Below are 25,350 nucleotides of genomic sequence, written 5' to 3'. Positions count from 1 at the left end.
TTCCCAAAGTGACCAGTAGCTCATGGTGGAGCCTCGATGACACATTTCTCCTCGTTGTTATTCATTATTCTACTTGAAAATTGACGTATCTTCCTCTTCTACCTCATCAGTTCTGTGGTGATTGCTGAGATAGTTGCAAGGTACTTTGAACCCGTAAAAAGAAAGAGGGGCTGGAGCACAGCTTATTAACTCATGAAATATTAAATAATACTACACCAAGCATTTTCTTGAAACCACACTTACTTTAAAAATTAAATATGCTGCTGGAACTAGTTTTGTTTTCTTTTATTGAATTTTTTAGGTACTCCTCATAAATGACTGTGTTAATTAAACCACTGAAGCCGCAAGTACTATGGAGAGAGAAGCAGGTTATAACAAGTTAGTGCTTAATTGTGGTTTGGGGTACAAGAAGTAGATTAAGGCTGATGAATCTGACATGACTAGATGAATTCATTTCTCTCTGGGGAGTAAAGGAACATTTCTCTATCTTACCAATCTGTTACATATTGTGACTTCTATGTAGAAATCAGCCCATTTATACATATTGACACTATCTGCTAATCTACCTAAATCAAGGAAATCATTTTAAGCTATTGAAACTATTCACATCACTTTGGGTAAACAAACTAAAATCCCAAACCTAAGGCAATTTAATTTTGCTGACTGTCAAAGCCACCTCAGCAAAGTTTTTGGAGCTTGAGAAAAACATGGGCCCCATCCATGCATTTAATTTGGTCATGGCAAGAAGTAATTTGACAAGTTGATTATAATATGTGTGAGTACTTGTTATACATTTTAGTTTGCAAAATCATGTATAGAAGAAATAACTGTATTTCTTAACTTTCTTTAAATCATCTTAGTTTTGACTTTGAACTCTCATTTCAGAATGACTGAAAGTTGAACCCCAGTCATTCTTGGGTTTCCTTGCTTCATAGAGTGGTGCAAAGATCCCAAGTCTTTGATAGGACCTAGGACCTGGGGAGCTCCATGGGTCTCAATCATCAATTCATACCTGTTATTTCACATACTGCTCTCTGCTGCATGCTTAGGGCTGGGCATTCTAGTTAATTTAGAACCCTGGTTTTGGGGGTCTTGTCCCTTTTATGGAAGAGCTACCAAAGTATACAGTGAAGGCACAGGGTCTTTCTGACCCTAGAACCAAAAAAACACCCTTTCCATCTTTTCCCCAGTAACTGCTCCTTCTGATGTTTTAAGGGTCATGGGCATGATTGTCCCATTGGGCCTTAGGTTTTTAAACCAAAGCTATCAAGTAAGGGTTTAAGTGATTTTGTTTAGGCTTCTGTGTTCTGCTTTGCCATGAACCTTTCCTAAGGCAAAGAATACAGTAACTACCTTCTTGAAGAGAAAGGAGGAAATGCTGAGTGAAAAGCTTAATATCTCAAGAAAAAGGTCCTGTATATATTTTTCAATATGGATTCATCAATGTACTGGTTTTAATAGCCCTACATCACCTGTAGTTCATAGTCAGGTTCATGTACAAATGAACTTCAACATACACATTTTTTAAATATGTCAAGCAAAATAAATTGTCCTTGAATATCAGGCTCTGTTAGAAGTGTCTAGATGACTTAGCATACTTTATCACAGTGATGTAGAAAAATTGGAGAAGCTGAATAAGGACTGAAATCTCTAGTCTAAACAAATTTCTGATTGCCTTTTTTTTGCAGGCATCTCTTCAGAAGTCCCAATTAAGAGAGAAAATTAAAGCTTGGGAATCCAGTGGTTTAAAGTATAAATTGATGTCTTTCTAATGATACAACCAACTTTCTGAATATGAAACATGGTAACCATCCTTTATCGTACTAAGGATGACAGGCAAAGTTCTTGATAATGTTGCTGTAGGAACAATGGAGAGATAGTGTACCATCGGTTTCATTGTCGTAAATTGTCTTCCTTTTATGATTCCAATGCTGACCTAAGTCTAAGGAATTAGCTTCTCCCACTCTTCCTGTGAAAACCACTTAATCACACGACTTTCCCCAAACCTTCCTTCTTGCATCCAAACAGGGGCTGTATTGTGATATCCGTCAGCTGGTCCAGTTTATCAAAGAGGCTCATGGGAATGTCTTCAGGAGAGTGGCCCTCAGCGCTTTGCTTGACAGTGCTGAGAAGTTGGCACCAGGGAAAAAGCTGGAGGAGAATGAATCTGAATCTAAGACTGCAGGCAGTAAAAGGTTGGAAGCTTGAGCTATATATAAACATTAGTTTTTGCCTTCTGTCACTGGAATGTAATCTTCTGTTGTACTGCCCATGTGGTTCATAGCGTGGTGTATAACTAGTGCAGGCATGGTGGAACTATCTTGAATAAATGGCATCACTGGTGATAGTCCAGCTGCTGCTTTGAAAAGGGAGGTGTTTACTGTCAAATAAACCCTACTTCTATATAAATCAAAGCTCAGTTGATTTCAGGCTTGCATACTCTTGATCTTTAATTCACAGCTCTCACTAATATGGTGAAATGCTATCTGTGTGTTAGTCTTTTCCAAGGAAAATTTACATTTTTGTCCAGAGAGGAAAAGCAATTATTGATACTGTATCCTTCTGTTCAGTAAGTAATATTTTAAACATGGCAGAATAGGAATTGCTGAGCAGCCCTCTGTTGTTTTTCCTTCTAGTATGTATGTTTATTGTATGCCTATTCTATAAAATACGCCACTTACCAAGATTAAAAGAAACTCCTAAATTTACAATCTTGTTTGTAGTTAATGACTCTGTTCACGATGATGGTGGTATACTTAGGCAATAAGGCTCTAGGTCATGAATGAAATGGTAGGATATAAGTTTCATACAATATAGTCTCACGATGACAGGGTTTGAAAGCAATACACATTGCCTATAAGGGAGTGTTCTGCTTTGTGAAGTATATGAGGTATTGAGGAGTGGTGTCCTGCTCTGTTGTGATTGGTGGAATGCACCATTTGCATAGGTCAGAGGCTGGGAGCATTGTGGAGAAAGGCCAGGTGTCCTCTGCCCCTGAGGAATGTCGCAGCTTCATGTCTGGTCGCCCCTCACAGACTCCAGAGCAGTAAGTAGCGTTGATTTTTGTCTCCAGTGCAGTTGGCTGAGCACTTCCTGCTGCAAGAAATCATCTTCTTTGAACTTTGCCTTGCTTCTGACCTTTACTTTTCATTCCCAAAGCCACTAATCTCTACAGACCCAAATCACAAATAACCAGCCTCAGGCCTACAGGAAGCTTCCTTAACTGCATTTCCCTTTCCCAGTCTCTACCCCACTTCTGCTTTTCTTGCACACTCCTGCAGATAAATCATGAAAAATACTGTGCCTGTCAGGTGGGGTGGGGATGTCATCTACTTTCTTGCTTAAAATCACTTATAACTTTTTTAATGTTTATTTATATATTTTTGAGAGAGAGAGAGCATGTGAGAGCAGTGGAGGGGTAGAATGAGAGGGAGAAAGAATCCCAAGTAGGCTCTGTACTGTCAGCACAGAGCCCTACATAGTGCTTGAACCCACAAACCTTGATGTCATGCCTCAGCCGATATCAAGAGTCAGACATTTAACCAAATGCCCGCTTATAACTTTTTTCATTTAAATGTATTAATGACTGTCAATGTGCTCGATGAAGCCTTTCCAAAAATAAGTAAGATAAACTTCTCTTGCGCCCAGATTTAGCTGAAACAAAGACTGTACTTCATTTCACCCTGGTCTTCTCCCAAGACCCATTCCAAAGTTGTCTGAAATCAATCAGTTTATCTCCACTTTTTATAATGGCAAAGTCAAAAGCATCTTAAAATTAGTGCCCCCAGGAAATGTGAGAATTACTGTAGACAGTAATACAACCTAGTTCTATGCAAGACCCATTTGTATTTATTCTTTTGAGAACTATTTACTCACAAATGGTATGATCAATATTTAAAACACAAACATCACTTAAGGTATGCCATTTTACTTCCACAAACTCTGGTTTACTGTGAAATTATTATCCTTCCAAAAATTCTACAGGGTATTCTAGATTTTATGGTATACCTTCTCTATAATCAAGGAAATCACCATCATCAAATAGAACCTTGGTAATTCACAACAAGCAAAGAAAACCTTCAAAGAACAAAAGCCTGCATAGCTCTTGCAGCCCTTCAAAATCTTAGACACTGCCCCTAAATGGCTGGAGGAAAGTAAAGAGAAGTAAGTAAACTCCCTGAGTCTAGGGACCATATGAGTTTTTGCTTACCATTATAACTTCAATGCTTAGACAGGGCTTGGCCCCCCTAGTGAACACTTCATATCTATTTCATAAATAAATGAATGAATGACAGTCAATCAATGAAATGATAGAATTGTCAAATTATCATTAAGCTTTTGTTTCCTTTAACTTCCTTTCTTAAATGTGAGGTTTAAGGAAGTCTTTAAGGACATAGTAAAAATTCAAACATAAGCCCTAAGGGGAAAAATAAAGTAAAAGGCAAAATTCTGTAGCTGAATAGCCATAAGACTAGTTAAAAGTCTTTACATACAGGGTATGAGAAAAAACATCAATAAATAAAAGGAGAAAGAGGGGCACCTGGGTGACTAGCTTAAGCATTGATTTCTGCTCAGGTCATGATCTCATGGTTTGTGAGTTCGAGCCCCATGTCAGGCTCTCTGCTCTCAGCACAAGGCCTGCTTCAGATCCTCTCTCATTCTCTCTCTACACCTCCCCCACTCATGCTTCTCTCTCTCTCTCTCTCTCTCTCTCTCTCCCTCTCTCTCTCTGACTCTTTCTCTCAAAAATAAATAAACATTAAAAAAAAAAAAAAGAAAGGGCTTTTTTCCCTCAAAGTAGCACTAGCAACTATTAAGCTAATATGTTCAATGAGATGATTTAATAAGTAAATTGGATTTTAAAAATAAAACCATCTATCTTCATAGGTGATTTTGTTTTCTAGATTGCAAAATATTCTCTTTCTTCAGTGTTCTGTAAACACTGCCTAATATCTCAGCATTTAGCATGGGTCTGTTCTTTCCTCTTGAATGAAGACACATGTTTTAATATCCTTCCACATAAAAATTTCCATTTGGAGGGATGACATAGAATGTTAAATATAGAGCTTTTCCCTATTCTGAGCGGGCCCAGGAAATGAGCATGCCGAATATCCTCTGTTTAGCACCGGAGCAAAGTAGGTGGGTAATCCCAGCTCCTCCTTTATTCTCTCTCTCTCTCTCTCTCTCTCTCTCTCTCTCTCTCTCTCTCTCTCTCTCTCTCTGTCTCTCTCACCCTTCCCTCCCCTTCCCACCCTTCTCTTCTCCTTCCTCCTTAAAGGTCACACTAACAGAGCATATCACTGCCAATACAATAGCCACCATTGCTTTCTTTCTCCCCTCTTAATCTCTACCAACTTAATGAGTGAAAATAGGGATCTCATTTCAACTGACCCTCCCCTCCCACCCCAATTCCTAGTGAGATTAACCTCTGCATATTATTGGCCACTTGTCTTCTTCCTCTTGTGGAATGCCCTAGTCAAAAATCCCTTTGGAGGTGTCCCCATTTGACTTACTGAGTCAGGCTAATTTTTTTTTTTACTTTTAAACCTCTCTTAGGGGCACCTGGGTGGCTCAGACGGTTAAGCCTCCAACTGCGGCTCAGGTCACCATCTCATAATGGGTTCCAACCCTGCGCCTGGAGCCTGCTTCAAGTTCTGTGTCTCCCTCTCTCTCAGCCCCTCCCCCACTCGCACTCTGTGCCTCTCTCTCAAAAATAAAATAAAACACTGAAAAAAAAAATAAACCTTACTTAAGTTTCCTTGACTTAAGAAAACTTAATAATCGCATGATGGAAATAATTTAGTAAACAGATGTGGGATGATGCACCCCCTGGCTGTGGTTGCACTTCACTTATTCATTTATTGAAATATCTTTGGTTTGTTTAGTGCCAAGAATTTTGCTATACTGGCGTGAGGGTGGTGAATGAGATACAGTACTGTACAAGACTCCGGGAACTTCAAGACAAAGTAAAATATTTAGACATCATAAGTGCTTCTATTATGACTCACACCCGCAGAGGAACACCTGCAATAATATTTGGTCTTCTTATTAAGGTTGAAAAAAATGATTACCTCTATTTGACAGCTGAGACATGACTGTTTTCAAGAAGTGCTCAGAGTCAACTGTGGTCTCACTTTTTCCACTCCCACTCTGACTCATCCTAAATCCCAGCCCACCAAAGATCATGCTGCATGATTTGCCTAAATGTCATTGGCAGGAAGTTGAAAGAAATTTAAGGGAATTTCACATGTGTTGTCAGATGTTTAACTCTATCCTCCGCTTGCTTTCAGCGATGAACAAATGCAAGGGGGCAACCTGGGGCGGAAAGATTTCTGGCGCAAGATGTTCAAATCCCAGAGTGCAGCTAGTGACACCAGCAGCCAATCTGAGCAGGATACTTCAGAATGCACCACTGCCCATTCCGGGACCACCTCTGACCGTCGTGCCCGCTCACGGTCCCGCAGAATTTCCCTCCGGAAGAAGCTTAAACTCCCCATAGGTAAAAGTATGTCTGTATTTATTTATGGATTCTCTTACTCCCTGCCATGTCCTCAAATCAACTCATAATCAAAACAAAGCAATGCATGGTAGGGTAGAGAAAGGGAAAGGCTTCAAGTCACAAGGTTGAGGCTGGCTCATTTATTCATTCGTTCATTCATTTTTTTTTCGGCAGGTATTTCTCAGACCCCTACTATATGCATTTATGATGTACAACCACTATGCTAGGCATCAAGGATTAAATGGTGAACAAAATTAACACAGTGCCCAACTTTGCTGAACTTAAAATCTATTAGGGGTGACAGTCACTAAAGCAGATACAACTAAGTAGTTGCAAACTGTGAATTTTATGAAGGAAATATACATTGTGCTATGAAAGCATGCAACGAGATCTGACCTAAATTGGGAGGAGGAGGCAGAGATCAGAGAAAGCTTCCTGGAGGAAGAGAGATTAAGATCTTCAGAGTACTGGGGGAAGGAAGAAGGAGAGCACTCTAAATGGTAGCAATAGCATTTGTAAAATATTAGGAGGGAGGGAACTAGAAGAACTGAGATGAGAAGAGTGGCTGTATAACTATGACAGAGCAAGAGGGACTAGGGCATGCGGACCCTACGGGTCAGGTTGGCTCTTCATCCTATAGCCCTACCAAGCCTAGGCGGGATGATGAACAAGGGAATACCACAAGCAGGCTAGCTTTTTCTAAAGGATCACTGCTTGGACAACATATTGGCGGGAGCCCAAGTGGTTAAGGGAGAGCAGATAGAAACCTACCTAGTAGTCCAGGTAGAGGTAATGGAAGTTTGGTCACATGGTGACCATGTACAGAGGAGTGGACAGATTTGAGAAACACTTAAGAGGTAAAATCAAGCGTGCCTGGGTGGCTCAGTCGGTTAAGCATCCAACTTCGGTTTAGGTCATGATCTGGGAGTCAAGCCCTGCGTCAGGCCCTGTGCTGACAGCTTACAGCCTGGAGCCTGCTTTGGATTCTGTGTCTCCCTCTCTCTCTCTGCCCCTCCCCCACTCATGCGCTCTCTCTCTCTCTCTCTCTCTCTCTCTCTCTCTCTCTTTCAAAAATAAACATTTTTTTATAAAAAGAGGTAAAATCAATAGGACTTAATAGAGGATGTGAAAGTTGTCAAAGGGAACTGGATGGAATATAGTTTTATTCACCAAAGAGGCCCAACTTCTTTTTGTCCTGGTCTTAGTCATGTAATTTTATGGTCCAACACTGAATATTCAAAGCATGTACAATTTTGAAAACAATTTGTCTTCACTTCAATTTATACCACGCCATGTAACTTTCATTGCTTGCTGAGCACATGCTGACATTTCTTTTTATCTACTTGGGAGAACATGCTATAATGGTCTAACTTTTCAAAAATTATTAAATAGGAAACTGGCTGAAACGGTCCTCCCTCTCAGGCCTGGCAGATGGCGTGGAGGACCTTCTGGACATCAGCTCTGTGGACCGCCTGTCTTTCATCAGGCAAAGCTCCAAGGTAAACAGGACATCACTTATGTAAGAGAGTGTTGGAGTTGTTGATAGAAAAATGTCAGGACTGAGAAATGCTAAACACCTGGACTGGCCAAATAAGAAAGAGTCGAAGACACTGTCTTCAAGCTGAACCAAGTTTGGAAACTTAAATGAGCAATGAAAACTAAGATATCTAAGTAGTAGGCTATTATTGAAAGGAAGAAAAGAGTAACAAAAAATTTACATAAAATTATAATGCAGATCTAAAGGTGTACATGGGTATTATTTCCTGGCTATTTTTTTTATTCAGTTTTAACTTTATTTTTTTAATTTTTATTATTAAATTCCAGTGTAATTACCAGACAGTGCTATATTACTTTCAAGTGTACAATATAGTGATTCAACAATTCTATACATCACTCAGTGCTCATCATGATAAGTGTACTCTTAATCCCCATCACCTATTTCACCCACCCCACCACCCACCACCCCTCTGGTAACCATCAGTTCTCTGTATTTAAGACTCTGTTTTTTTGTTTTTTTCTTGTTCTTTGTTTTGATTTATAAATTCCACATATGAGTGAAGTCATTTGAAATTTGTCTTTCTCTGACTTATGTCACTTAGCATTATACCCTCTAGATCCATCTGTGTTGTTGCAAATGGATTTCTACTCTCTACTTTTATTCAACATAGTACTAGAAATCCTAGCCACAGCAATCAGACAAGAAAAGTCAATGAAAGGCATCCAAATTAGTATTTCTCAAATAGTTTTAACTTCTAACACACATGTGAAATTCCTGACATCTGAAGCTCCCACCCAACCCAACTATCTGGTATTTTTCTAATGTTTCCTTTTATGCATTAAAACCCACATTGATCCTCTTTCTACTACTTTTGCAACCACCTGAACCATTCTTCCTATTGAAAAGGATAAAGAAATTCAGGATCATTTTTTTCCCATTAAGTGCTTCTTCATAATACTATTAAGCATTGTAACAGCATACTATTTGCAAAAGGTAATGAATTATACTCAGTGAAATCCATTGCCTACAAGAGTCTTCCCTGTGCATGATCCACACTATAATTTTTAGTGTATGGTAAGAGTTACATTTCTTTATATATAAATCATTTCCTTATATTATTTCTGCTTTGAATCTCACTAAAGCCAGTTTTCTTCTATAGGTTTTAATAGTAATATTTTGAAATTATAAAAAGAACATATCGACATTGTAAGACATTTAGAAAATATATTTTCTCCTTCACATTTTTTTTGGCTAAAATATTGGCCAAATATTGAGAGTATGTGAAGCCCATAGATTCCTTGCTTGCTGAAAATGTTAAATACTCTTAACCTAAGGGCAAGATCAAGAACACATTTTAACTCCTGAGGAGAAAACAAACAAACAGACATCTTATTTCACTTTAATTATAGGGTACTTTATGAATTAATTTATACTGTTTTATTTTCATAAAAATTTGAAATCTTCTATTTGGCTGTCTTCCAGTTTTGTCTCATTATCAATTGTGGTGTGGTTTTTAAAGGATGAATATACCTTGTTGTTCATAAATTTGAGCTTGGATTTTATCAGAACGAAGCTGTAAGGACATCTCACTTACTCACTGAATTAATTCATAGTGCCTGACTATTTACTTTCAATCTATGACCGGATCCTTCTTCTAATTACAATTATAAGTGATGTCTTCTGTGGTACACATACTTACTGACTAACCAGATGTGGAAGTCTGAAGAACTGAAGTAATCTTCATATTCTAAACAACTTATTTTTCAAGGCAAGAGTTAGTATAAACACAAAGAATTGCCTTTGAGTTTAGCTATCTTACTACTCTCCTTTTTGTCTCAGGTCAAATTTACCAGTGCAGTGAAGCTTTCTGAAGGTGGGCCAGGGAGTGGAATGGAAAATGGAAGAGATGAAGAGGAGAATTTCTTCAAACGTCTTGGTAAATGTCATGCAACCTAAGAATGACATCCAATTTTCATCACACAGAACAAAAATTTGTTTAGATAAAATGGTCCATTTTCTATTTCCACTGATTTCTTTCTTATATGTGTGTTGTACTACTATAGCTTCTCACTTTCTTATCAATTTTGTTCAACAGACATTTATGGAAGACATTAGGTTTACAAAGAACCTCTCCTTCTGCTATCTGTCCTTTGTTAAAATCTAAGAGCTTTAAAGAACCTTCAGATATCCATCCACCTATCTACTTAGAAACTCTGCACATTATATCCCTAACAAGTGGCCAGCCACCCTCGGAACACCTCCACTGAGGGGGAGTCTGTTACTTTACAAAGCAACTTGTTCCAGAACTAGACAGTTTTAATTGTTAGAAAGTCTTTCCTTACATTCTGAAAATATTCCCATCCATAAATTTGATTCATTAGTTCCAGTTATGATATCTGTGGCCAAACACACAAATATACACATGTAATGCTAACTTAGCCTATTATCTATTTCACATTCTCTCTTTTCATCTCACTTCTGCTGGTCAAACATTTTTGAGTCCTTTTTTTTTTTACATGGAAGTGTCTCTAGATCCATCACCATCCTAATTCCATTTTACTGTGCATTCTAATTAAATGATACACTTTACAAGATATGGAGCTTCAGACGGAATGCAATACATCATATTTGACTTTAATCGGTGTAATAAATAGTGCAACTATTAAGCTCCAGGAACATAGCAAGTGTATGAGCACAATTTAAGGTTGCATTATCAACTTTTATATCACATAGTTGGCTTATATTGAATTTTGGATTAACTTTTGATAGCCCTCTTCCACATGAATGAATATCATGCTATATTTTGATATAGCCATTATTAATTCTTCATCTCAAAATAAATAAAATTTATTGTTTCATTAATTTGGTAGGTGGTTAAGTCATATGCTCAGAACAGAAATTAAGAGACAGAACCAAAACTAAGTTCTGGTTTCTTTTTTTCTTTACAATTTCTTCTTTACAATTGTGCTATAAGGATTCATCTGCAGAGACATACACATTTCCCTGTTTCCATCCAAATTGTTGCTATTATTACTGACTGGGACAAATATAAAGATATAACCTCTACAACACTTCTAATTAACTTTTATTAATTAACAATTTGTGGGTACAGTTTTTTAGCCAACCATATACTTAATTTACTAGAATTAGTAAACATTTTCCCATTTCTTGATAAAAATATCATCAGATTTTAAAAAAATCTCACATCTTTATAACTCTATCTAAAGGAAATCTGCAGCTTAGTTCAATACAATGTATTCTTCATGAAGCTACAATGATTTCTATGATTACTTCTGTTTAAAAAAAAATGTTCCTGTTTAATTATCTCTGACAGAATTTGGCTAGGGCATACATCAAAGTTATTAGTCTGTGGTTTCAAGAATCTTCCTAACTACCAGAACTTTTGTCATTTTCAGTTCCCATAGATTCTTTTCACTCCTCATGATATCTCAGAGTTTTACATATTCTTTTATATATTGTTTATATTTCATTCACAAATAGAAAAGGATGATAGAAAAATTATAGAGAAATATAATATGGAATATTCATAAATTCTGACTTTGGGATCAATTTGTGTCAGCAGTACCTTAAATAAGACTATCTGTTTCTGTGTATACAGAAGACAAAAACCATAAAATCTAAAATTGATATCTGGAATTTTATGTGCTTTTGACTGGCAAGAGAAGATAGCTTACACATCACCATTATTCCTTGCCCACGTTCTCTGGCTAATTAAAGATTATAGGGGTGCCTGGGTGGCTCAGTTGGTTAAGCATTCAATTCTTAATTTTGGGTCAGGTCATGATCTCACAGTGCATGGGTTCAAGCCCCGTACAAGGCTCTGAGCTGGCAGTACAGAGCCTGCTTGGAATTCTGTCTCTGCCCCTCCCTCACTCTTGTGTGTGTGCTTGCTCTCTCTCTCTCTTTTTCTCTCTCTCAAAAATAAATAAATAAACTTTAAAAAAATTAAAAAGAGATTATAAAAGGTATTCTGTGGGATAATTCCTTCTGGATCTCTTGCAGAAGCCAGGTATCCCCAGCTCTTCTAAAAAATTTAAAAAAACATTATCTATTAATCTTACTACATTGCAGTTTGCAACAATTAACTGCCCTTGGCCAGGTGAACATCTCTCTCTCTCTCTGAATCTGCTTTTGCCTGTCTTTCTTCCTTCCTTCCTTCCTTCCTTCCTTCCTTCCTTCCTTCCTTCCTTTCCAATCCATATGCACAAATGATTCCTATGCACCCATTATGGATGTATTGTCCTTTTCTTTCTCAATTATTTTGATTTAATTATATTGTCTCTGGTTCTTTAAAGTTATTAAAGAAAACAAACATCAAGCATTCTTACCTTCAATTTAAATGTAGTACTCAAAATTCACTGAGTTAAGATCAAATGCAATAGTTAATAGGATTTCTTTAAAATGTAAAAACATTATTCAATAAATTAAAAATATATCTGAACATTTAACAACACTGAAATTGCATTTATAATAAGCTTTTTCTTCTATGTTTTCATATTCACTAAGAATATTTCATTTTAGAAATCATGTTGTCTTTATTTGAGGGAAGATATTTTATTAAAGCAATTTTTTTTTCAACTGATTAATAAAATTTACTGAAAATCTTCTATGTGCTCAGCTCTGCCATAAATTCCATGGAAGTGCTGCTTAAAGAAATACTATATTTGAAGTATCCCTTTTTAAGTTTAACACATTATAAAAACTGTATTCTATATAAATTTATAACTTATACCTCAGTAAATTTAATGTAAAAGATAGTAAATAAATGCAACTAGAATGTACTGAGACAAAAAAATCATTATGTCCAAGGAAGCCAAGAGGCATCCTTACATCCTAGTAAGTTTATATAAAAGATTGACAGGAGATGTATTCTATAGCCAAATTACTTTTAACATTTCTTTTAGTATTACAATATGGAATGCCAACTGGGAACAATTTTACAATCAGTTTGTAACATGTACAATGTTGATTTATTTCTTACTGTAAGTTTTCCTGACATAATCTCTACCTTCAGCAATATAGAAAACTCTAACCTCCTTCAACATGAACAGTTGTGTATTTTGAGGATGCTCTATGACATAATGTTAAGAGCGTAGGCTTGTGGTCATTAGGTCTGGATTTGAATCCTGACTTGATAACTTTCTCTTGCATGAACTTAGACTGGGCTACTTAACCTATCCCTTCTTTGTGTATCTCTCTGTCTATGTTCTTACTGCTCTCTTGTTTCTCATTCTCTTTCTTTCTCTTTTTTTTTTAAATCATCTTTAAAGATTTATCTTAAAGGACTATTACAAAAAATAAAATAAATTATAAAATATTTCATACACTATTTGGCATGTACTAAATGCTAAACTATGGTAGCAAATATATGGTTATCCATTAATGCTATATAGATACAATGGAAATTTTCCATTATAAGTAGCTTTTTCTTACAAGCGTGATTCTTATGTCCTGAGCTCATAGGATTCTACTGATCTTCATACCTGAATAAATATCCATCATTCTGTGAAGCAAAGAATATATGTTCTTCCTGACAAAGATTGTTTTGATCACTTCTCTCTTCATTATTTTACTTAGACTCTTTAACCATATTGTTTATGAAGTTCTTTTGATCAAAATGGTACTTCCTTTGGTAATATTAAATAGCTTTCATTTAGAATTCATTATCTTGTCAAATAAATATTGAGAAAAATGATGAAAAGCTTATTATTGTTAAGCCTCCTTTAATAAGATGATGACAACTGTCCTTAATAAATCGGTTAAATAAGAATAAGTTTACTGATCATACATCCTGTCTTATATATTCGTTCTATTACAAATTTGAGGCAGTTATCACCTAATGTATTGTAAATCTTACTTATAGTAACAAATCATAAAACAACTGGATTCATTAAAAATATATTATTTTATAAAAGTTAAAGGCACTGCTAAGGTTATTCTTTTAACAGATGAGATTTCTGCTGATATGTGCAACTTAAAAGACTGTATATCAATGACTAATAAAGTGACATACAGATAGGAGAAATAACAGGAAGTTACTGGTTCTGGTAGTTTTGATAATGCCCAGTGAACAAATAGAGTAGCACTTTGAAAGGCAGCTGTCCAGGAAGTGTTTGTTCCTTATCTGTAGCTTTTAGCTCTACCTCCTTTGTGTCATTTGAGATTCTATCTTCCAAATTGTTTGCACCATCAGATTCTTTGTGTTCTATTTCATTTTACAATTGATAAAAAATATGTCACACTAATTGGAAAAAAAAGTGCTGAAGATGTTTAATATGGAATTTTGAATATGGAACATTTGCATCTGAAAAGGAAGTAAGTATGCTCATAAGGACTGAAATATGGGAAATTTTGATAATGATCTTTTAATTATATCATGAGGCATTTTTTTGTGCTTATGAAAATTTTCAAACATAGACAAAAAGTAAAAAGGATGGTCTAACGGCTCCCAAATATTCATCACCCATGATCAAACAAAAATTTGATCAAATTTTTCCATATCTGTTTCATCTATCTTTCATGCTTTTTAAAGGTGTTTTTTCAATAAATCCCAGACGTACATACATGTGCCTTTGTGCTGAGGCAGCAGGTAGGAAAAGTAGGGCAGTAGGTAGAAGGGATCAGGGTATTCTTAACAGAAGAGGTGGGAAAGTCATTTCTGGAGATCCGATCTGTGACTTCTCAATGACAACCTGGAGTTGGTAACCACAAATGAGTGGTGTGAACAGAAATTAAGGGAAGCTCTAAATCAGTGATTCTCATCCTTGGGGTTTATTCTCAGGTATCACAGGTACATTTCAGAATCCTGAGAAGGGGCTTGGACTGGGTTTTAAAAACAATATTCAGCATAATACCCTTATAAAAGGAAATTTTTTAGATATATATTAGAAACTAGTAAAGTCAGGAGATATTTAGGTTTTTCAAATGTGCCTATGGATAAAACTAATGAAAAACAATACTTTGTATCACTTTTTTCTTAATGTGTGATCCTTAGACTTTCTGTGGTCAATAAATCATGTGGAGTGTTTGTTAAAATATGCATATCCCCCCCCAGACATGGCATCAAAATCTCTAGTGATGAGACCTGATATTCTGTATTGAATAAGCTCTAGACTGATTCCTATTCATAGGCAGCTTAATTATGGAAAAATAAGTGTGGGGAGGGATCGGTGGTTCCCAAATCTCTGGTCACAGTGGTGGGTCAGACTGGCTGCCTCATTATGTTCTGAGAGGCTTACAAAGCACAAATTCCTACACTCCACTTCTAAAAATTCTGATTCTGAAAGTCTGGTTGAGATTCAGGATCTTACTAGGTAATTTTGATATACAGCCAGGTTTAGAAATCCTGGAATTAAATGACCAACATCTAAGATTCTTTACAACTCCAAAAGTCAGTGATTCTTTGTATTATTACCGAGATATCAAGATTCTGTCCTTGATAATAGATTTAAAATTGCACAGTACTTGCATCGTCCATAAAATAGAAGTTAGCTGTCGATTACAAGAAGAATCATTTTATATATACTAAGGTCTCTTGCTAGTATTAGAGAAGAGAGCTGGTAGCAAAATGATCAGATCCTATATTCATGTAAACCTCTGCACATGCATATGCTATGTGTCACCAGATTCCCAAAAGCCATGGTACATCTAAATCAGGCATTAGGATGGAAAGGAAGGAGGTGGAGTCAGGGAGAAAGTTTTCAGGCCAACTCTACAGAAAACATAGTGTTATAACTTTGAAGCTCTTTTTCAATCTATGACCCATTATACTCTCTCTCCTTCATTCCTCCACCATGGGAAAACCTCTACAGGTTGCCACAGCTTTGATGACCATCTGTCTTCCAACCAAGATGGTGGAAAAAGCAAAAACGTGGTGAATCTTGGAGCAATCCGACAAGGCATGAAGCGCTTTCAATTTCTGTTAAACTGCTGTGAGCCAGGGACAATTCCTGATGCATCCATCCTGGCAGCTGCTTTGGATCTTGTAAGTTGTTAGAAGAATTTGCCCACTCTATCTCCCATTACAATTAATAATGCTAATGGAGGAAAGCCTGAGTCCCTAATCTTAACCCTATCTGCGGAGTTATTTTTTTTTTTTTAATTAAGGCTTTATTATAGTTTTCAGAGGACAGGTCTTTCAAAACCTCCTTGCTTAAGCTTATTTATAGGTATTTTATTATTTTGCATACAATTATAAATGGGATTGTTTTCTTAGTTTCCCTTTCTGCTACTTCATTATTAGTGCATAGAAGCGCAACAGATTTCCATATATTAAATTTGTATCCTGTGACTTTACTGAATTTATTTATCAGTTCTAGTAGATTTTTGGTGGAGTCTTTAGGGTTTTCTATATATAGCATTATGTCATCTGCAAATAGTAAAAAGTTTACTTCTTTCTCCAATTTGGATGCTTTCTATTTCTTTTTCTTGTCTGATTGCTATGGCTAGGACTTTCAATACTATGTTGAATGAAAATGACAGTGGACATTCTCGTCTTGTTCCTAATCTTAGAGGAAAAGCTCAGTTTTTCACCATTGAGTATGATGTCAGCTGTGAGTGTTTTGTGTATGGCCTTTATGATGTTGACGAATGTTCCCACTAAACCAACTTTGTTGAGAGTTATTTTCAAGAATGAATGTTGTACTTTGTCAAATGCTTTTTCTACATTTATTGAGACGATCGTATAGTTTTTGTGGGTTTATTTTTTTGTTTGCTTTTCTCAGCACTAATGGCAAAAGGAGGAAGAAAGGTGGTGAGATGAAAAAAGAAAAGGACAAATTTTAATAAATATGCACTGGGAAGTAGACTGTATAGCATTATGATTAAAAGGATATGAGGGCTTTAGAATCTGACTACCTGGATCAAAATCACTCTAACATTTACCAGACGAACTTCTGTAAAATGAAAGAGTAATAATAACATACCTACCTCCTCAGGCTAGTGTGAGGATTAAATGAGGCATTAAATAGAAAGCCTTTATCACAGTGCCTGGTAACATAACTGTTCAATAAAGTAGGTCATTATTATTATTTTGTTATTATTAGTTTTAGGTTTGTCATGTATTAGTACTTAAACATCTCTGAGTCTTTGTTTAATTGTCTATCAATTGGAGGAAAGATATGAAGGATCAATTTAAATTAATTGTGCAGAAGTGCTTTGAACTTCATGGTATTATATACACAGGTAAGGGTTTAAGGAATATAAAGTGAATCTTCTTTAGAAAGGGCTTCTGTCAGGTAAACTAGGCCCAGATATGACTTTTGAACTCAGTCTCTCAATTTCCTTTATTTATCTCTGGTTTAATAAATTCTTCATACACTGCGCAAATTCTGGGTACTCAATACCAGATAAGCATCAACAATAAAAGTCTTTTATGTTCTCTTTTAAAAAATACAAACTAAAATAGACTGTTTTTAAAACAAAAAGCTTTAAGCCTGCCTAGTAATGATCTGTTTTCCATATTTTGTAGCACAGGAATAACTGATCATTGGCCACCTATATTTTACCTTTGAAAATAATCCAAATCTAATCATGTGATTTATGACATTTTTTTGGTGACATTTGCAGCTTTTGCTCTCGGGATAGTGACTAGCAAGAGAGGTGGTTTCATTTAAGCCTGAAACACAAATACCACTGTAATCACCCAAAATGATAACTTGTTGTATAAGATTTTTCAGTCAGTTCCCCATTCCTAGATATTGGCCATTGTGAATATTTATATATTCCAAAATGTTCAATGTGTATTGATGTCTGCTTTGGTGACTATTAAATGTGAAGAATCATGAGCCTCCAGGAGAGCTGAGGCTGGTGACAATTAATCAAAAACAAGGTGCCTGTCTAAAGCAAGAGTTTGACAAGGCAAGGAGCCAATCCCTTGTTTTTTAAGTGGGAGAATGGTAACTAGCCTGCCACCCCTTTGAGTTGTGCAATGATGTTTTTTAATCACTATTGACCTATTCCAAAAGGAGCAGATTAAAATAAACAAATGTAACAAATTCATAAGAAAAGGACAAACAATGGAACATTCACATAAGGAGTAAGTATATGAACAGCCAGTTCATCAAAAATATTAACACCCAATTAAGTATGTTCCATCTTATTTGCACTTAAGAAATGCTCATTAGCGTGTCCATAAATTCCTATATTCTAACTATCAAATGATTAGAAAGTGTTGACAGGGAATAAAATGTCAGACACCACTACATGATGTTGGTTAGTGGTGGAAGCAGCAGGATTTGATTAAGAATAGAAGGAAGTCAGAATAACAGGGTAATAATGAGATGGTGGTAATGGGGAGTGGAGCACTCCTTGGCCCCTCCCTGCATAGTAAATAATTTTAAAGTGGATATTGTCACAGAGGAGGGGCAGTTCTCTGCATATTAATTATATCAAGTGGCATGAGTGGTGGAATTAAAAAGTGGCTTAAAAGATATGGCCCAATGTGGCTTAAAAGATACTCATCATATAATTAATTAATTCTATCAATATCTATTGAGAGCTTCCCATGTACCAAGCATGGTGCTAGCTGTTAATAATGATGCAACAAAACAACTTCTTTTGAACCCTTCTTACTGAAGATTGTATTTGCCTAGTGATCTGTATTCCAGCCTTCTTAATGTACAGCATTCTAGGGTAGATAAACTAATGATTAACATTTATTGTGTGCCTACTGTTTCCAAATGAAAAAAAGACTGAAACTCAGAAAGACCAACTAACAGTCCAGGGCTACACAGCTAGCAAAGGATAGAGCCAGATTAGACCTCTGTGTGTCTTTAAAGACTGTATCTTGGTTGTCTCATTAAAAAATTATGTGAGATAACTATAGGAACTTATTTTAAAACATGCAAAAGTAATACATTCTGTATTTTATACATGATAAATGTAAGTAAGAAAGTAAAGATGACAGAAGTTAGTTGAACTCACAGTAACAATTATGCATTAGCACTTTACAGGTAGGTGGTTTAAGCTGTAATGTTCCAAAGGTACCGTCATATCTATTTTCGTGTCACTCTTAAAGTCATAGCTACTTTGGGAGATTTTTAGACAAGATGGGGCATCAAATTTCTCAAGCAACTGCCTAATGAGATTATGGAAAATGATAATAACAAACCATATTATTTCAAATTTTTGAAAAATTGGTAGAAAGATGATATAGACATAGCTGTCCATACAACTTGGAAAATGATGGCATGATAACATTTAAACAGCTATTATGAATTTTAATGGTCCAAAAGCATTTGAATCCTTTAAAAAGTTTCCTTTACACACGAATACATGATGAACTCATAATCAGAAAATATAGGAGTTTTTCTTTAAAGATTCACACCACATATTCACTCTCTAAACCAGTATTTATTTTTTTAAAATGTTTATTCATTTTTGAGAGAGAAGAAGACAGAGCATGAGTGGGAAAGAGGCAGAGAGAGAGGGACACACAGAATCTGAAACAGGCTCCAGGCTCTGAGCTGTCAGCACAAAGCCCGACACAGGACCTGAACTCACAAACCATGAGATCATGACCTGAGCCAAAGTTGTAACGGACTGAGCCACCCAGGGGCTCCACTAAACCAGTGATTCTTAATATTTTGGAGACATAGACTCTTTTAGAATTGGATTAAAGCTCTGGAAATTTTCCCAAGAGAAGTGCACTTGTAGACAAAATTTAACAAATAATATTAGAAGGTTTATGGACTCCCCGCAAAACCCATCCATGAAAACAAAACTATTAAGAATTAAATCTCAATTAATGCATTATTACCGGCAAATGAAACATTTTAGTCAAGTAATTGGACTGATTACTTTTATTAACAATTATTGGTGTTATGAAAACAGAATAATTGCTTCCTATATGTAATACTTAGGAATTGTATAAGATATGTAGGCATGGGAGAAATATGAGGGTTGTCCCAAAGAGAGCATTTAAAGACTTGAAAAATAATCCCAATAGAACAAATGAATACTGGTTTCTGAACGTAGATTATTTTAAGAGGAATACTGATCAATACTTTGATAATCAAGTCTCTTTGCTGTTGACATTTCATCCCCTCCTACCAAAATGGTTTCATACCTATTTGATTTCCAACTGCTATAATGCTTTGTTTTCAAGGAGATGAGGTTACAGGGGTTTCCAGATACAAGTACACTCTTTTCCTGCCTGTAGCTTGACTCCTACCCCTAAGTTGGGCTGAATCCCACTGGAAACTTAAAATTTATTTTACTTCCCCAAAATATGGCTATTGCCAGATAGTTACCAGACCACTAGATTCTCTTTTCTTCCTTTCCTTTGGAACCTACTCTGGCCCTGCTTGACCTTCTCAATCTTATAAATCTCATGGTAAGAAATAAAATAAAGGGGATTGATGTTTATAAGCAGTGTCTTTGAGCCTCAAAGAAAAGAAGCATTTTCTGATCATTGTAGATGTCCAGTGATGGGGTAGCTCCACTGAGAAGTGATCAGTTCTTTGTCACTAGACTGGATTCAATGGGGGCCACTGTACAGAGGGGCCACAAGAAGTGGGTGGTTTGTATGATTCCCTTTCATACCTGAGTCTGTGATTCTAGGTCAAGGCCAAGGAGTATACAGAGGTCAGAGGTCACAATTCCAGATATCAGAATCAGTAAAGGTTTAAAGGAGTGTGGTAGTCTCCATTATCAGACAAAGAATCTAGGTAGAGCTCACTGAATAAAAGGGAGAGGTAATGATGGTGGCAGTAGTGGATAACCATAGTAACATTTTCATTATACTTGATAGTTTATAAAGCACTTTCACATTTATTACCTTGTTCACATGAGAGAAAAGGAACCAGCTCAGGGAACAGTCCCCAACTAAGGACACAACTTAAATCCAGTTTCTCAAGTACGGAAAAGTGAAGGAACGGATCACTGATGAATTGTGACAAGCATCCTGAGGAAGGGGAACAGAGCTGTGTGTCCTGTGTGCTTGACTCAAGGTAGCCTTCGGTGTTTACTGTCATTTGCCCAGGTATGACAACTGCATACCTGTTCATCTGGGTTAAGAGTTTCTTGGAATTACTCTAACTTTCACAAACGCCCTCCACTAGATGTATTTTTAGCTTTGTTTCCTCTGTATTTGGCTTCACTTAATACCTGATTTCATCTTCCTCCTGGCTTTCAGAAATGTCTCACTGTTAAAATATGTCTTACATGTTTTACAATGCATTTGTGGTTTTTGTCATATAGGTATAATTGTGTGAATATGGATAGAAATTTCTATCAAGTAGAAAGATGAATATAGAAACATCTGTATTTCTACCATATAGAAATATGAATATAGAAACATAGAGAGAGGTAGGTATAAATATAGATGACATAGATGGATAGATTGCTGATTGATACACAGATGAGATACAGATACAGATATGGATATAGGCATACTTCTTGATTCTGCCATTTCATCAGATAGGATTTGGGAGAGGAGGGAAAGACAAATGTGTTCATTTCATCATCACAATCCATTCCAACACTTTCTCCCTTCTCTCCTTTATTGTTTGCTTCTGTTGGATGTTGCATTTATTTTTAAGTGCAGCTTAAATACACTTTTTGCATTATGATGTAATTTTTATTTCAGAAGTTTTCACTGTTTTATTGCCTTAATCATAGATTGTAAATGTGACTTTTTCAAATTTGCAATTTTCTTCAGAATTAAAGTATCATTAAATGAAAGAAATGTTAGAGATGTCAACATTCCAAGTCTTTCTGCAAGTTTGGTTTTAAACAATTCTCTTGTCATTGTTGCTCTGACTACTCAACTTGGGGATAATTGGTTTAATTTTAAGTCCAGCACAGCTCTGCCTCACGCTCTTTCTTTTTAGTACAAATTTAATAGACACAACTGTAAAGCATTTTAGAAAAGACATGTTTTAGAAAAACCCCATTTGTCTCCAGGTTTATGTAATCTGCAAGCACAAAAATAGAAAAATTAAACAGTTCTAACGAAAGGCACTTCTGTCTGTTTTCTGTATAGTTCAGATGAAATATTGTGTCCTTTTTTAGTCAGTTAAATATATAACATGAACAGACATAGTGATCTCTAATTTATTAGCATGAATAACACTAGTAATAATGTCTTTTGCATTAGGAGAAATTCCAAGAAGGCAAGAAAGTCAGTGATATTATAGAATTCTCTCTGGTCTGGGATGGAGAAAACGTAATTCTTGGTAAATTACATAGCCTTATAAATAGATAGCTTTAGGAACGATTGTATAATTTTTTCTCCAACTGAGGCACTTTGGAGAGTGAAAGGGGATGCTATCAAGAATTATACCAGTTACGCAGAATAAACTGGAAGTCTTTGGGAGAAAACGAAACACTGGTTCCCATAGATATAGTCACACTTTCAGGTTCACTGCATCGAATTTGATCCACACAGGGCTTTCCATCATAAGACTGCTTGGTGATCAATGCAGATTAGCTTCTTTCAGGGAAGTAGGAATATACATGCCTACGAGGAACTATCAAAGTGAAATCATACTGTGTTCTCTTTTGAATCATAAGAAAGGTTGAAATAATTCAGTAATAACCAAAACTAAATCATGAAATTATTCACTTGATTCTAGTGCTATTTCTATATTATTGAATTTTTAAAAAGATCCTAAGTATGAAATGTAGCATAAAAGTAATGTATATCATAAACATGAAGAGTTGAAGGGGAAAAAAAGTTTTAATGTCACATATCCACCACTACCTTAAAATAGGACATTTCCAGTTTTTTAAAGTTGCTTGGATTCCCTTCCCTAATCATATACCCCCTATCTCCCAGAAGACCCTGCTCTCTTGAACTTTATTTTATCTTTCCTGTGCTTTCTTTATTTTACCACATGCACTTGTATCTCTAGGAAATACATTGTTCCTTTTTGTTTTGTTTGCCTAGTTCTAAAATTCATTTAAGTTAAATTATACCATCCTCTTTTTGTTCCATGTTTCATTTGAGTTCACCTTTGTTGATGCTTTAGCATCAATACGATCATTTTCACTAGTGAATGATGTTTGTTTGAATATGTCAGTTTACATATCCATTCAATGTTAGATGGACATTTTTATTTTTTCAAAATTTTGACTATTTTGAACAATGCCTTCATGAGTGTTACTGCATATGGGCCTTGATTTACAGTTTTCAAAATACATGCGTGGGTGGCATTACTGAATCATAATTTTACTATAGGATACCAAAGTGTATTTCAAAGTAGTTGCAACAATTACTGGCACCAACATTGTAATAAAAGCTGCTGTTGCTCTGTGCTCTTGTCTTGTATTGTCCAACATCTTTATCTTTACCAGTCTGATGAATTAAAGTAACAACACTTTATATTTCAACCTAAAATCTGAAATGTCTTCTTATACCATTTACCATTCACGTTTCACTTTGGCAAAAGATCCCATGTGTTTATTTTCTCTTTTTTGGAGGATTATTTAAATTTTGTTGAGGATTTTAAAAGGATGTAGATATTGTCAATAAGAATCCATTTTCTGTTCCCTACTTTGTGGCTTATTTTCATTTTATTCCTTATACTAAATTTTAATAAAGAGAAAATTTTAATTTGATTCATTAAAATTTTCTTTATGGCTAGCAGTTTTTTTTAACAGATTTTTAAAGAGATTCCAAGGCAATAAATATATTCTTATTTTTTCTTATAAAAGTTTTAAAGTTTGCATTACACACCGAAGTCCTTAGCCAGAACTTACCATGTGATTGGTATAAGATAGGAAATTGTTTTCTTAATCCTTTTTTATCCACATGGAAAATAATTATCCTAGCATAATATATTACTAGTTCCTACTTTATTCTCTGATGTGCAGAGAATTCATTTCATTTATTGCTTTGAATTCATAGTATTATCTTAATTATGTGTCAGATTTCCACATATGCATGAGTGTAATTTTGAGGGTTTCTGTTTTTGTTTTTTGTTCTATTCCCCTTGTACCCTAAGTTAAACTACTCTGTTTTAATAGCTAGAACTTTTAATGTCACCTAAGCTATTTATGGCTCTTTGCTCTTCCGTGTGAGTTTTATAATTAGGTTGTCAGGTTTCATAAAAATACTTTGATTTATTCTTGGAATTATATCGAGTCCATAGATAAATATAGAGATAACTGAAATTCAAATTGAAATTCAGTTCTTAATTGGTTAGTCAAAAGTTCTGCTTCCTTCTGAATCAATGTAATTTTAATTTTTTTAGTAATTTGTCAATTTCACCTACATTTTCATGGGTTTTTTGGCATAAAATTTATCATAACATTTTCTTATTAGCTCTTAATCTTTGCAATATCTGTAGTTATTCTATGTTTTTATTTCTAAAATTGTGGGGTTTTTTCTTGTTTAGGCTTGCCAGAGATTTCTCAATTTTATTAGTTTTTTTTTTTTAATGGCCTTGTTGATTCTGTGTTATCTTTGTTCTCAAATTCATTACGTCCTGCTCTTTATTTTCTTCTCTTGTTTCGAATTCATTGTATTTTTTTTTAGCTTATTGGCTGATTGCTGAGCTAATAATTTCACTTTTTCTTTTCAAAACTGATCATTTAGCTATTAATTTCCCTCAAAGACTACTTTAACTACACACCATAAATTTTGATAAGCTGTATTTTTGCTACAACTTATTTTTAAGTAATTTTTAATTTCTTTAATCTTTTTTTTTTGACCCATGGGCTATTTAGATGTGTATGTGTGTGTTTCAGTTTATAAATACCAAGGTTTTATTAGGCATCCATTTGCTATTGATTTGTAAGTTTGTTTTTACATACTGATTCTTTGGAATTAATGGAGACTTGTTTTATGAACTAGAACATTATCGATTTTCATAAATGTCCCATTTGTGGTTGAAAAGCATGTGCAGTCTCCAATTCTTAGGTGTAGTATTTTATATTCAAATCTCCATTCTTATTGACTTCTTACTGTTTGATATGTTGATTACTAAGTTGTGGGTTTTTTTTAATTTAAATTTTATGTTTTATTTTTAAAAATTTACATCCAAATTAGTTAGCATATAGTGCAACAATGATTTCAGGAGTAGATTCCTTAATGCCCCTCACCCATTTAGCCCATCCCCCCTCCCACAACCCCTCCAGTAACCCTCAGTTTGTTCTCCATATTTATGAGTCTCTTCTGTTTTGTCCCCCTCCCTGTTTTGATATTATTTTTGTTTCCTTTCCCTTATGTTCATCTGTTTTGTCTCTTAAAGTCCTCATATGAGGGAAGTCATATGATTTTTGTCTTTCTCTGACTAATTTCACTTAGCATAATACCCTCTAGTTCCATCCACGTAGTTGCAAATGGCAAGATTTCATTCTTATTGATTGCCGAGTAATATTCCATTGT

At 35.4% G+C, this 25,350-nt stretch overlaps 1 protein-coding gene across 3 annotated transcripts in view; it reads left to right on the top strand.

Annotated features, from left to right (window-relative positions):
- The window catches only part of UNC80 (unc-80 homolog, NALCN channel complex subunit), a 222,632-nt gene that overhangs the window by 62,095 nt on the left and 135,187 nt on the right, over positions 1-25,350 (top strand). For 2 of the 3 annotated variants that reach the window (XM_047085057.1, XM_047085056.1), the window contains exons 17-22: positions 2,029-2,195; positions 2,948-3,046; positions 6,291-6,505; positions 7,892-7,998; positions 9,837-9,933; positions 15,830-16,002. In XM_047085057.1, the coding sequence (XP_046941013.1) occupies positions 2,029-2,195; positions 2,948-3,046; positions 6,291-6,505; positions 7,892-7,998; positions 9,837-9,933; positions 15,830-16,002 (858 nt within the window). The remainder of the gene's footprint in view (positions 1-2,028; positions 2,196-2,947; positions 3,047-6,290; positions 6,506-7,891; positions 7,999-9,836; positions 9,934-15,829; positions 16,003-25,350) is intronic. The other variant, XM_047085055.1, reaches the window with a different exon arrangement.

This window comes from Lynx rufus, unplaced genomic scaffold (genome assembly GCF_022079265.1).
Source record: "Lynx rufus isolate CCGP_SWC_20201006 ecotype Redwood Valley unplaced genomic scaffold, mLynRuf1.p SCAF_2, whole genome shotgun sequence".
Classification (NCBI taxonomy): Eukaryota; Metazoa; Chordata; class Mammalia; order Carnivora; family Felidae; genus Lynx; species Lynx rufus.
Note: the sequence above shows the minus strand (reverse complement) of the source record. Positions and strands in the feature narration are given on the sequence as shown.